Genomic DNA, 13,108 nt, shown 5'->3' on the forward strand with positions numbered 1-13,108 from the left:
GAGCTATTTGATAATGGGAGAGTTGACTGAGCGATAGGGCAATGATTGCTTGTCTGAATATATATTACACCTCGAAAGCGAAGTGATAGATAAGTGAGGCAGAGCTGAGGTAGAACTGAGACAGGGCCCTACCCCATAGCAATAACTACTAGCGTTCCAATCGGCAGATCATGGATACATGTCTCTCATGAGAATTTCTTTTTACGGGAGATATCATCGAAAGGACTGTCATATGCACATTTTTGCCGCAAGGAACTCGAAATTTCTACAATACTGTAACAAAACTAAAGCACTATACATCCGAACGGGATCCGAACGGAGTCGATAGAGGGTATCCAACAAGGTAAAACATCGAATCTATCCAGATTGAGGAGCTGGAGCTGGCACCTGGAGCGAAGCGAGCTTGACAGCAACCTTGGGGAAATACTGGGTCACAAAGCCCTCCGTGTAGTAACTATGCGCAGAACTGTGGTCCCCAACCAAATTGTGTGCCAGCTCATGACACAGAATCACCCACCAATACACAATAGCATCAGCGCGATCTGGGCTTGCGCTCTTAAGTAGCTCCTGCTCCTGCAAAGACTGGAAGTAGAAGTAGTTGCAGAAAATACTGCCCGCGCGGTTGAATGCGATGGTCTTGCCGCCCGGGTCATAGAATATGGTCAGACTGTTAGGTCGCATCGAGAAGATCGTGCCACAGTCAAGGAGGATCGAGGCAAAGAGGTTAAATCCTATGCGGTTCTTCGCGAGGAAGGCAGATCGCTCAGTGACTGACTTCGTGAAGAGGACGTTCATACCACTGCTAGGGAGCGTGGCAACAAATTCCAGGTCGTGGCTTGGGCGTTCGTCACAGTATGACTTGCTTTCCTGGATTTGATTTGTCTCTGGGCGACTGTACACGTCGGAAGATCCGTGAGGTCGGCATGCTTGGACGGCGGAAAGAAGCTCCGAGTTCAAGCGGTGCGGTGAATTGGAATTTACAGATTGTTCTGGGCGTTTTCCCTGAGTCTGGGGGTCATTGGGGGAGTAAGGCGGGGGTGGAGGCGTGGAAGACTCGGGAAGCAGAGATCGGGATTGTTCTTCAGTGCCAGAGTTTCCAGACTTCCCACCACTCAAGCCGAACCGTTTTGAAAGATTGACAAACATGCTTCCTTTGGGCCGCGACGGCATTGGCGTTGGCTCTGGGGGAACGGCATGTGCTTCTTCCGACAAGCTCTTGCTTTTCGGCGACTCGGGAAAAACGCCAGGCATCGTATTCTGCGCCTGTGCTTCAGCCCTCTCTTCCTCGGCCCTCTGAGAATCACGCTGGTCACGCTGGGCTTGACCCGCCGCCCAGGCAGCTTCCCTCTCCTGCAAGATACGCCTCTCTTCCTCGACCTGTTTCTGGCGCTTATCTTCCGCGATCCTAGCTTCTTGGGCTTTTTGTCTGAGAATACGTTCCACGTTGTAACCTCTAGCCCGGAGTTCTAAGAGCTCGGTCTTTAACAGCATTTCTAATGTGAGGATTGAGTGCAGCTTCGGTCGCTTCAAAATCAAATGTGCCAAGGACTGGCTGATCTCATATAGGTCATATCGATCAGGGCAGATGCACAAAACTAGACCCGCTGTCTGCTGTGCGATAATTGCATTTCGTTTCTGCGTGTGCGATACCCGGCGCCCCTTCAACGATCTCGTAAGACTGATCGAGGTCACAACCTGGACTTTGAAAGAATTCTCCAACCATCGGGCTCCATGTAGAACGGAGTCTGCAGGTTGATCATGCAAGAAAAGCCGTGCACGTTCTAGGATCAACTTCTCTAGTTTCTGTGCAGACGTTTGGTCGGAGGCGATGCTGCCAAACCGCGTTTGTTGTTCAACAAGACCGCTCAAGGACATAGCCCCAAGAGCAGCGTAGAAGTCCTCCAATGTCTCTTCTTGCGGGGCGGCGAAGATATGTTCTTTGAAGAGGTTGAAACTTTGGAAATCATCTACCACGACAATATCTCTGGCGGAGGCGAGACTCCATTCTTTGATGTCCATATTGTCCTCTTCGTCATGGACTTCCTTCACGTATGGCTTTTCTTTGCTACCATAGTTTGACGCAGTGGGCGGAATGTCTCGACTAGCGAGAAGGAATTTTGCGCTCCGCATTTCATTAAAAAGAAACTTATCCTTCTTCAATGCCGGGAATTGCTCAGCAAGAGTCCTAAGAAGCATGAGGTATTTCTCCGAACTTTGGAATGCAGCAGATATGCGAGCGGGCTCTTTGACCAGCATGCGTGCAATCTCAATCTTGGTTGGTTCTCTTTTTGAGCCAATGGCCATTAGGAAGAGATTCGCCTCCTGGCCGAAATTGACAAAGTCAAATATGTCCTTGTAATCTTCCCCGTCTCCAAGATAGCACACCCTAGGGGCCACAAGCCGGTGTTTGGCTCCCTTGTCTGATTGATCACGGATGGGGATTGGGATGATGGGAGCTTGGCTGATGCGGCTGATATCCTGTTGTCTCAGATCGGATACCCTGCCTGCTAGATATTTGAATACAATCCGCGCATCCCGTTGGGTAGTCGGGGGCTGCTTCTCGAGAATTTGAAGACAGTCCGTCATGGGAGGATGAGGCTTGACTCCCAGTCTAGAGGCATGGGGGTGGAGATTCTTTCTGAGAAGCTTGAAACCGAACAAGGTAGCACCTTCATCAGTAAAGCACTTCCTCGGGGCGCTTAAACTTTCAGATCCTTCAATGGGAAGGAATGGCACTGTCACCGCACTGATGTCGAACGAAGCATACCCATTTGTATAGTATTCGCCAATGAAATATGCCAGAGCTTTGCTTGATCGACTATCTTTCTCTTTGCTCCCAGCTGACATGAGCATTACGAGCTCAACAGCTGATGGGTAACTCTGGAGCCCCATCATTGTAAGGAATTTGCCCTCATTGCTGCTGTTGGTGAAAATCCCCGGCCACTCAATAATCGGTAACCCGAGAGCTCGGAGTGCATCCTTCGGTTCATAAAGCTCGGAAATCTTGTAGCGTGTGCCTTCAGTGCCGCTTCCACGTTCGGCAGTACAAATGCTCGTCCCCTTGAGTCTCTGGATATCGTTGGCGGGAATGTCCTCTTGTACAGAGGCAAGGTATCGGATGAGATCAACGTGATTCCATTTCCTGGACGTAGGACCTTTCACATCACCAGAAGTTGGGGTATTGATCAAACGATCAAAGATCACACCAAGCTCCACGGTTTTGCGAACCCCAAGTTGAACCAAGATTTTCTCCTTGACGCCATTCAGGCCATGAACCACAGGCAGGTCGTCAAAAAGGCGCACGGAAGCAAAATATGTCTGCGCAGGCTGCTTCATCCCGAATTTCGTGGGTATCACAGTCTGGGGTTGAAGTATTTCGATAACGCTTTGCTTTGAAGGTTGACTTAGAATTTCCCACTGCTTTGACAAAACAGGCAATATCTGGCCCGAAAATGTTGCCGACTGGGTGATATCTTGATCTATTGAGAACACACCGCGGTTTCCGCAATTGCTGACGATCCACCTGAGCCAAGGAACGACTTGGAGCTCAGCCCATCCAAGTGCCTCCAATTCATGCTTGCCCAAAGTCTTGGTGAACTTGAAAGGTATCACGCTGGGTGGTACGGGCAGTTCCGCTGGAATGCGCTGAGGGTTCAAAAAGGCTGTGATGTCCGCAAAGATGATTAAGCGAGTTGGGACTCCCTCTTTGTCCTCGTCATTAGCCACCGCTACGCGTAGTAGACTCTGAACCGAAGACCTATCAAGCTGGCCAGCAGTTGTCTTACGGCCAAGCCATGAAATGAATTCAAGGACTTGGTTGGATCGTAAAGTGTTAGACTCTAACTCGCGCTTAATGTCTGATACTGTGATTTCCGTGACCAACCCGAAATCTGTAAGCCTTTTAACAAAATCTTTCGAGCCCTGCACAAACTCCCCAGGCAAAGCAGGAATTGAGTCCATGAAACTGAGATCTTTGGGTGCGATGCGCGTCTGATGACTAGGGATGACACCACAGGTAGAGAGGACCTCAATAGAAGCATTCTTGTTGCACATCCAGAAAGCATCTTCGATCGTCTGTCCCAGAACCGAAGATGGGGTAGATTCACGGAATACAAATTGGTTTGCAGTGTGAATAGCCTCCGGTAGTACATCCACAATGTTTTCTTTCCGAATTTTAGATGAGCGCGATGGTCCAACTTTGGATGCGAGTTTCGATTTGATTGTAGCCATCTCCGCGGACCAAGCGATTCGACATACAATACCAACTGCTCTCAACATTTCGAGATTCCATTTGCTGATGTAACGAGTGTTTAAATCTATACTCTCTCGCTCCACGGTAGGAATGACAGATGGAGCAGAGACATGGGCATTCAAGCCAGTCGTCTGCTGTGTTGGGAAACCAATGAAGACTCTTCCACCTTTCGAGGGTAAGATTGATGACAGAACCTCTGATTGCGATGAGGACCTTCCAGTTGCCATGTTTGCATCATAAGAAGGTGTCAGAATTGCGAGCGTTGCCTTTTTGGGCGGAGGTTTCCGTGTGGCTCGTTCCAATTCTTTGCTCAGATCTCTACTGATCGAAGGTACGAGCGAAGCCGTGTTGATATGGAGAAAGACTGATGCTGAGAGTATAGTGTTCATGCTACCTGAATCTTCCTGACGCACAGGTTCCGGATTCTGGCCATTGGATGGCTTCTCGGGTGTAGCCTGCGTGAACTTAGAAAAGAAACTCCTCAGTGAGCTGGTTGTATCTCGAAGATTATCAAGGCGGAACAAGCTTGCATTCGGATTCCATTCCACAATTCGCATCCATGAAGCGTCGACCTGCGCAATCTCTCGAGTGACATTGACAACTTTCATCAAACCTTCAGCAGTTTTAGTGTCAATGTCTCGCGGGATCGGGACATCGACACTGGGAGCCGTCTTTTTTGATAACTCCAGTAGTTTCCAATCATCCAACCAAAGTTCGATCTCTTGCAATGAGACAAACGTCAAACTGCTCGATAAGAATTGACAGAGCTGCAACAAAGATGGAACCGGGGAGGAATCATTGCGATAGTCCAATACAAAAGTGGTATCTTGACTTGCGACTTCGCCAAGGTCCAGTCGGCGGGTAAACAACGCATTCCCCTTCCAATAGAATGCCATGGCTTGACTACCAGAAGACACAAACGGCTCCTCGCAATCATCGAAGACACTATAGAAGCCCACTCCAAATGCGCCGATCTTCGTTTCATCTGGATTTCCGTCTGCGATCCGCTTCAATCTTGCCCAATCCTTTTCACTGAATGGAGCGCCGTTATTTGAGATCAGAACACGTCGAAGAGTATGGTTGGTGATGGTATGTTTCAGATGTGCGGTGGGATCATTTGATGAAGGTGACGGTATTGTGGTCGATGGAAGGGTCTCAAACTTGATCGTTACCTTCGTTGCAGAGGCATCGGCGGCATTTTGAATCATTTCTCGGAGGACCGTCCTATTTACAACAGGTAGGTTAATATTTAGATCTGAAGTTAGTAAATCTCTGGTTCATACCATTTCCCGGAATAACGAGCAAGCACTTTCGAAATCAATCCTCTTGTGTCCACCGTCACTGCTTCCTCATCGGCACCAGACCCCATGGTCCGCGCCTTCAACGCGTTGAAATCCACCTTCGTCGCCATTTTGGAGTGTATGGGTTCTTTATCTGGTTATATCTAAGCTGTGTATATCAACCAGGTAGAAGGTCCATCTACACCTCTGTATGAAAGCAGATGAATGACAAATAAGATCGAGGTTGTCTAGGCTGCCGTAAAGATCATAGACTTGGGTGCACTGTTCGCATAGATCGTGAAGTGGTTATGAAGACCGAGAAACCAAATTTCATAGAACGCTGAGCAGGGTCTAATATCCGGTAAAAACAAGAAGAAATACACAAAGAAAGATGATGCGGTGAGAAAGAGCGAATAGTTGGCCTGGGGGAAAATGCGGAGTTTACGGGTTTATCTTATCGGATGTCCAATTGCCACCACTTTCCGCTTTCATCCCGAGTATCGTGTGTACATGTATTCATAGGAGCCCCGGACCCGCTTCTTGCCCTCTCGCAATCTCCCCTATCGCATGAAACCTGGAAGCCTGCATAGGTAATTGTGTGGATGTGGGCTTAATATCCTCAATTTTTCTCAACTGACAGGATGGGTGTTGACCCTCTGTCCCCAATTGCGCCCGTGCGCCTCAGGGCGCTCCTTCTTCCCATCGGCAAGATCAAGCGCTCGCGCTTTTTGAGCTTCGCTGCTCGACTACAAGCTGAAAATGTAGTTCGACTAGGAGATATAAGTCCCGATGCGCGACCGAACAGAAGTATGCCCTACAAATGATCGCGAGAAGCTTGCGGGTATTGCTGATATATACTAATCTTCTGTTGTTTAGACATGTTCTCACCGCTGGCGTTTCCCACCGGAATGATCCTTTATGACCTCTCCTTCTCAGTTCCCCCGACTTCGCATCTCGAACTTTTCCCCTTTGAGCTATACAGAGAGCCCTTGGTGATCATTGCGATCGCAGATGGGGCCGAATTGCCTGAAAGCACTGGCGACGAGCAGAATCATCCCACTCCGGAAGGATTAGATCAGTTATTGGAAGAACTCGAGGGGATGAAGGAGAGGAATCCACGAGCTTTGGTAAACCAACTTCTGGTCTTTGATCACCATGGCTTGGATAAGATCACAAATGGACCAGATAATGTCCTCTGGGTTCCTCCGCCGCATGCTTCCAAGGCGACGACAATGAAGACAGTTCTCTGTGATATCACGTCAGTCTTGCTCTCCGAAATGGATGAGTTTGCAAAGACTATCCAAAGCATACCGTCAATCGAGTCACCAAAAGCATCTTCGTGGGGCCCGCACCGCAACCCAGAACTACGGCCACGGCCAGTAGACCGACTTATGAATCGTATGACTCTGCCTGCACAGTTACCATCGAGCCCAAACGGCACACGGGACGGTACTCCACTGAGTTCCAACGCTAGCTCCCCAGCTCCTAGCGATCATGAGACCCCTACAACGTTTGATGAGATCACTCGGGCAATTCACCTATCCAGTCGTACGAATTCGGGCAGATCACCTTCAGTATCATCGCCAAAGGAGCATAGTCGCGACAGGATGTCTGTCAGTGGTATGAGTGCTACTGACAGAACTAAGAACCGGATCAAGGGACGTGCCGGGGTGATAATTGGAACTCTTTTCCTGCAGGCGGGAAGGTGGCCCGATGCCCTCAAAGAGCTCACAGAAGCCGTGAACAATGCTCGAGCAAGCAGCGACTACATATGGCACGCTAAAGCCCTCGAAACAACTCTTCTTTGCCTGCTGATGTTTGGGTGGGCAGGCATGGACTTCCAGGTATGGGAATGGCCAACAACGCCGCCAAATACCCTGGCTACTTGGGCCAGATTGCTTACTTGCTTACTAGATTCCATCAGTCCTCTACCCTGTTGCGGACAAATCCTCCAAACCTTCCCGCGACTCAACAACCCCTAGTAGCGCTGGGAATAGGATTATCTCTCTACACAACCTAGCCAATCTCTTGCCGGATCTCTCAAACAATATCTTGAATCTTTATACCCGCGCTGCAAATATCACAGATGAACCCCTTCCGCAGTTGGTGTTTTCGGAGACGGTGATTCGCTTAGCTCGGCTAATGGTGTCAGCTCGCGTTCGCGATGGAGCTTTGGATGACAATGCTCTAAAGCATATCGTGATGAATGAACATTTGGTTCCATTGCTCCAGCTAGAGCTTCCCCGGGGAACTGTTTTGCTCCGCAAGTCCGAGATTGCCAACTTTTTATACCGGGCTTTGCCCGTTGCCCCTGGTGTGGGCCTACCTGCGACTGACGCTGTTCCCATCATCGTTGGCGTTGTTGCTGTTCTTAATATTCTTGAACTGCCTAGGAAGAAAGCATTTATCCTGCGTGAACTTCTTTCGGTAATGGTACCAAGTCTAGTACAAGCACGCAAAATTGGTGCTGCGGAGGTGGGCATTCACCCCGCTGCCGGGTTGGCGTCTCTCAGCGATACCGCATTTGATGTCAATGCCCTGGATACAGGCTCCGGCAATATGGAATCAAGTGTGCGTCTCCTTCTTGCGACCATTGGAGATATCTACGGAGTTCAACCTTCATCGTTCGCCGAATGGGAGAAGAGACAAAGCCAATCATCTGATGTGAGCGGGCATCAGGAACACACTGAATATGATTCGGTTGCTAGTATTGCCGAGCGCGCATTTCGACATGTAGTTCTTGATCGCTATGGTGATCTGAACTTGAAAATTGATGTTTTGAAAGCATGTATCAACTGCTGCGAAGCCCTTCCGGACTTCAATGGAGTTCTTCGTTTCACAGTTGAGCTTTTGCAGACTATCCGGGGAGATATGATGCTGGCTGAAGCACACAAGTCCCCGCCGTATCTACCGCAAGATGAACAAGTCCGTCTTTTGAACAACATTAAGCGTACCGTGGGTGCAGGCACCAGACTAGGTGTTTCTGATATGGTCGCAGAGTACTGGGATGACTTCCTAGTACGTGATGTTCAATTATTGTCGCTACCAGATCCTAAAAGACCTGTTCGGCGGTCCAAATCTGAACTGGATGCGGTAACCACAAGTTCAGACAAGGTGAAAAAGGACCCATTCCTGTACAACCCCTTCGCCAAGCCCACTAGCAAAGCATTGGAAATCCTCACCGTGGCTGATGAACCTGCATCATTCCAAGTGACTCTTCAAAACCCATACGAATTTGAGATTGAGATTGAACATTTGCGCCTTGAGAGCAGTGGTGTATCATTTGACGCAGTGGCAGAGAATTTTGCCATCGCCCCCCCTCTCTGTGCAGGAAATCACTGTTCCTGGCGTCGCCCATGAGGAAGGCAGTCTTCAGATCACAGGATGTATTGTGAAAGTGCGAAACTGTCGAACGCGAAGATTCCCCATCTTCAAGACGTTCTGGAAACCTGAACCCGAGGTCAAAATAAAGCGAACAGGTTTGGGGGCAAAGAAGCCTCTGTCAGAGCGCCCGGTCTCCTGGGCCTCGACGACCTCAAAGGATGGCAAGGTTGATGTCAAGAAAGGTCCTGAAACGTCAACGTGTGAAGTCAAGGTCATTGCCAAACAACCGTCACTTGTCATCGAATCTATGTCTCTATCGCAGTCCGCGATGATGGTACTTGAAGGTGAAGTCAAAACCTTCACTGTTACACTTCAAAATGCCTCTTCTTGCCCCGTGGACTTTGTGCTATTCACCTTCCAAGATTCAACCACTAGACAGCTACAGTCTGCACTAAGTAACAAGGACCTGTTGCCGGTCGAAATCTACGAGTTGGAGCTCAAATTAGCAACCAAGCCCGCTTTGCGATGGCGCCGGCAGGGCCAGGACCCCGGTGACTGTTCGATTGCAGCAGGCCAGAAGGCAACATTTACCGTGGACGTTCTCGGAAAGCCTGGTCTGCAGGACACGACAGTCCAGATCGACTACTCCTATGTTGGGACAGCCCCTGGCAAATTGCCCGATATATTCTACACCCGGCAACTGTTTGTGCCGTTGACAGTCACGGTCAATGCGAGTGTGGAGGTCGCCCGCTGTGATATTCTTCCGTTTACCGGTGACTTTGCCTGGAAGAACCAGATTGAACCACCTGTTGACTCTATACAAACCCCGAATGCGTTACTCTCTACCACTGACAATGACCCCTTCTCCCAAATTCTCGGGCGTCTCGGCAACGGGCCTTATGGACCTGATCACTGTGTTGTATTGCTAGACCTGCGCAACGCCTGGCCAAGCCCCCTGTCAGTGTGGTTGCGCGTAAGTGAACAAACAATGATAACTATCCCACCGAAGAAGATGACCAAGGATGATTTCAAGGGCAAGTATTCTGTCGATGGAGAGCTTCAACCCGGCCAGGTTTCTCGATTTGTTCTGGTTTTGCCTCGGGTCTACTTAGACAACCCACATGCCTCTATTCCCGTCGTCAACACCGGTACTCGGCGACAATTCGTCGTCAGCGCCAACAAACTATCCTTCGAAGCCGAGGCGGCCTCGCGCGAAGCCTTCTGGTTCCGGGAAGAGCTTCTCAACAGAGTTCTCGGGGGCTGGAAGGAATCTGCCACAGGCCGTGAGGGATCCATTGACCTCCGAAACATCCGACTGAACAACCGTATGGTTGAAGCTATGCGCCTTGAAGATGTCGAAATGAAATTCTCTTTGACTTCATCATTTTCCCCCGAGACTTCCGACGCAGTGGAACAAACGGGCCGCTCACGTTTCCGCGTCAAGACCGACGACCTCCTCACCTTACATGTCACTGTCCACAACCGCTCCTCCCGCCCCATCCACCCTCTCCTCCGTCTTCAACCCAGCCTCCGCCACCAACCCAACAATGTCGCTCTAGATCTCACCCGTCGTCTCGTGTGGACCGGGATGCTGCAACAGGCACTCCCCATTTTGCCAAGCGGCGAAAGCACGAAAGCCTCAATCGGTGTTACGGTTCTCTGCCGCGGCGAATACGAGTTTGGCGCCAGCGTTGAGGAAGCCCGACTCCTCCGTCCGTCTCTCGACGATGATGGTGAAGGTGACGATTCCGCTCCCCGCTTCAACGATGATGGTATCATGGATACTTTTGGTGCGGATGTAGTGCGGCGGCGACACATTTGGCACGCGAAGGAATTGTGTATTATTCATGCAAGCGATGCATGATCTTGATGTGTGATTGTTCTGATCTGATCTGTCATTTCAACAAGAGCATAAACATCATATCCTGTCTAGCTTCCTTTTTTTTTCTTCTTGTCTCTTAGCTTAATTCATGACCATGTAGCATACCCCCCCTCTGTACAAACCTCTGATACTTCAAAGTTTGCCAGGGAATTGCAAATATATTGAAAAGTGAATGGATCTGAGGTCCAGTGTTCTGATGGGTACCAACCCCAGTTATTTGCAACGCTTTTCTATTGGTTCCGAGGACGCTCCACTATCGCACAAGGTTTACAGGGTTCGAAGGTTCGAAGGTTCCAAGGTAGCCCATCTGATGTCCCATGGGGTCAAAAAGGCTATTCTCATGGGACAATAGTTACATGGAGGTGTAGTGTAGGTACTATACATATACTTAAGGAGGTACATGGAGTAGTTCACGGAATACGCCTACATCCGATATGCTTTAAATTGGTCATATAGATAACATCTAGATAACTCTTTCCTCTTCCTAGATAAACCAACTACATATGTAGATAACAGTGAGCCCTCTTAATTATCGTGTGCGGGGCTCTTTTATGTAACATGACAATCGCGGGCTTTTCCCCGCACTTTGTATAAATAGCCCCCATGTCCCTAAAGAACTTCATCTATTGATCTCTCTCTCTCTCTGCTCGCAATCATGGCCCAAACTCACCTCCTTACATTAACCTATAAAGGCGACCATAACAAGCCTGACACAGTCCATGAAACTCAAAACTTCGTCGACAATGAGCTGGTTAGCTCCACAACAACCAAATGGATCGAGGTCCACGACCCCGCAACAAACAATGTCGTCTCTCGAGTCCCTGAAACAACCCCTGATGAGTGCAAGGCCGCGGTCATTTCAGCCCAAAACGCATTCCCGGCCTGGAGAGATACCAGCATCATGAAGCGACAGGAGATGATCTTCAAATTGACCAACTTGGTCCGCGAGAACATGGATTCCCTCGCAACTTCCATCGTCACGGAACAAGGCAAGACTTTCGCCGACGCAAAGGGTGATGTCCTCCGTGGGTTGCAAGTGTGCGAAACCGCCTGCGGAATTACCACCCAGCTTCCTGGGGAGGTCCTCGAGGTAGCCAAGGATATGGAAACCCGTTCCTACCGTCTCCCACTTGGTGTTGTTGCCGCTATCTGCCCATTCAACTTCCCCGCCATGATCCCACTCTGGAGTCTCCCCATTGCCATTGTGACTGGTAACTGTCTGATTTTGAAACCGACCGAGCGCGCCCCCGGTGCTACTATGATCATCGCTGAGCTCTGCAAGAAAGCTGGCTTCCCACCGGGTGTTGTGAACGTCATCCATGGTTCCAAACCAGCTGTGGACTTTATCTTGGATGCACCGGAGATCAAGGCCATCTCCTTCGTTGGATCCAATAAGGTTGGCGAGTATATTTACGAACGTGGTACCGCCAACGGTAAGCGTGTTCAGGCGAATCTGGGTGCTAAGAACCACGCTGCTCTGCTGCCGGATAGTAATAAGAAGCATGCTTTGAGCGCTATTGCTGGTGCGGCTTTTGGAGCGGCCGGTCAGCGCTGCATGGCGCTTAGCGTATTGATTACAGTTGGTAAGGCCCGCGAATGGCTGCCTGAATTGATTGAGAACGCCAAGGGATACCAGGCTGGGAGTGGGTTCAATGCCCGCTCTGATCTGGGTCCGTTGATTACACCCCAAAGCCGAGATCGCTGTGTGGACCTCATCACCAGTGCAGAGAAGGAGGGTGCTACCATCGCCTTGGATGGTCGGGACCAAAAACCTGAGGGTTTCCCTAACGGAAACTGGGTATGAAAGTCCTTACGTTAACATCCGCTTTCATGAAACATCCTGCTAACACGCTAAATCAATAGGTCGGCCCTACTATCATCACCGGAGTGAAACCCGAAATGCGGTGCTACCAGGAAGAGATCTTCGGTCCTGTCTTACTTTGCGTTGAAGCCGATACAATCAACGACGCAATTGACCTGATCAACAGTAACGAATGGGGCAACGGTGCAGTCATCTTCACCCAGTCCGGATCTAGCGCAACACACTTCCAGAAGCGTGTCGAGTCTGGACAGGTTGGAATTAACGTTCCCATCCCCGTCCCCCTTCCCATGTTCTCCTTCACCGGTAACAAGCGCAGCGTGGCTGGAACGGGAATGCTTAACTTCTATGGCAAGGATGGTATCCGATTCTACACACAGTGGAAGACTGTCACGTCTCTTTGGAGAACTGAAGATGCTACTGATCTTGAGAAGCCAACCTCAATGACTTGATTAGCTCGTGATAACTTGCATACGGCGGACTTGGAAAACATATCTCGGGATTAGGGTAGAAGATCCTTGATAGGCGCAAACATGTCTCGGGCATTTTTA

At 49.7% G+C, this 13,108-nt stretch overlaps 3 protein-coding genes across 3 annotated transcripts; 2 read left to right on the forward strand and 1 right to left on the reverse strand.

Annotated features, from left to right (window-relative positions):
• Nucleotides 1-357: 357 nt before the first annotated feature.
• On the reverse strand, nucleotides 358-5,663 carry N7500_001821 (histidine kinase-like ATPase domain-containing protein; the record flags this gene model as incomplete). The annotated part of the gene is made up of 2 exons (XM_056672967.1): nucleotides 358-5,476; nucleotides 5,536-5,663. 2 exons carry the CDS (start codon nucleotides 5,661-5,663, stop codon nucleotides 358-360), a joined length of 5,247 nt encoding a protein of 1,748 aa, XP_056536486.1.
• A 510-nt stretch (nucleotides 5,664-6,173) lies between these two features.
• On the forward strand, nucleotides 6,174-10,720 carry N7500_001822 (TRAPPII-specific subunit TRS120; the record flags this gene model as incomplete). The annotated part of the gene is made up of 4 exons (XM_056672968.1): nucleotides 6,174-6,339; nucleotides 6,409-7,376; nucleotides 7,447-8,808; nucleotides 8,864-10,720. The coding sequence occupies 4 exons, from the start codon at nucleotides 6,174-6,176 to the stop codon at nucleotides 10,718-10,720; spliced, it is 4,353 nt and encodes a 1,450-aa protein (XP_056536487.1).
• A 673-nt stretch (nucleotides 10,721-11,393) lies between these two features.
• N7500_001823 (CoA-acylating methylmalonate-semialdehyde dehydrogenase) lies at nucleotides 11,394-13,009 on the forward strand (the record flags this gene model as incomplete). Its single annotated transcript, XM_056672969.1, has 2 exons — nucleotides 11,394-12,536; nucleotides 12,602-13,009. 2 exons carry the CDS (start codon nucleotides 11,394-11,396, stop codon nucleotides 13,007-13,009), a joined length of 1,551 nt encoding a protein of 516 aa, XP_056536488.1.
• Nucleotides 13,010-13,108: the final 99 nt, after the last annotated feature.

Source organism: Penicillium coprophilum (genome assembly GCF_028826855.1).
Source record: "Penicillium coprophilum strain IBT 35676 chromosome Unknown utg000002l_segment0_segment0, whole genome shotgun sequence".
Lineage (NCBI taxonomy): Eukaryota > Fungi > Ascomycota > Eurotiomycetes > Eurotiales > Aspergillaceae > Penicillium > Penicillium coprophilum.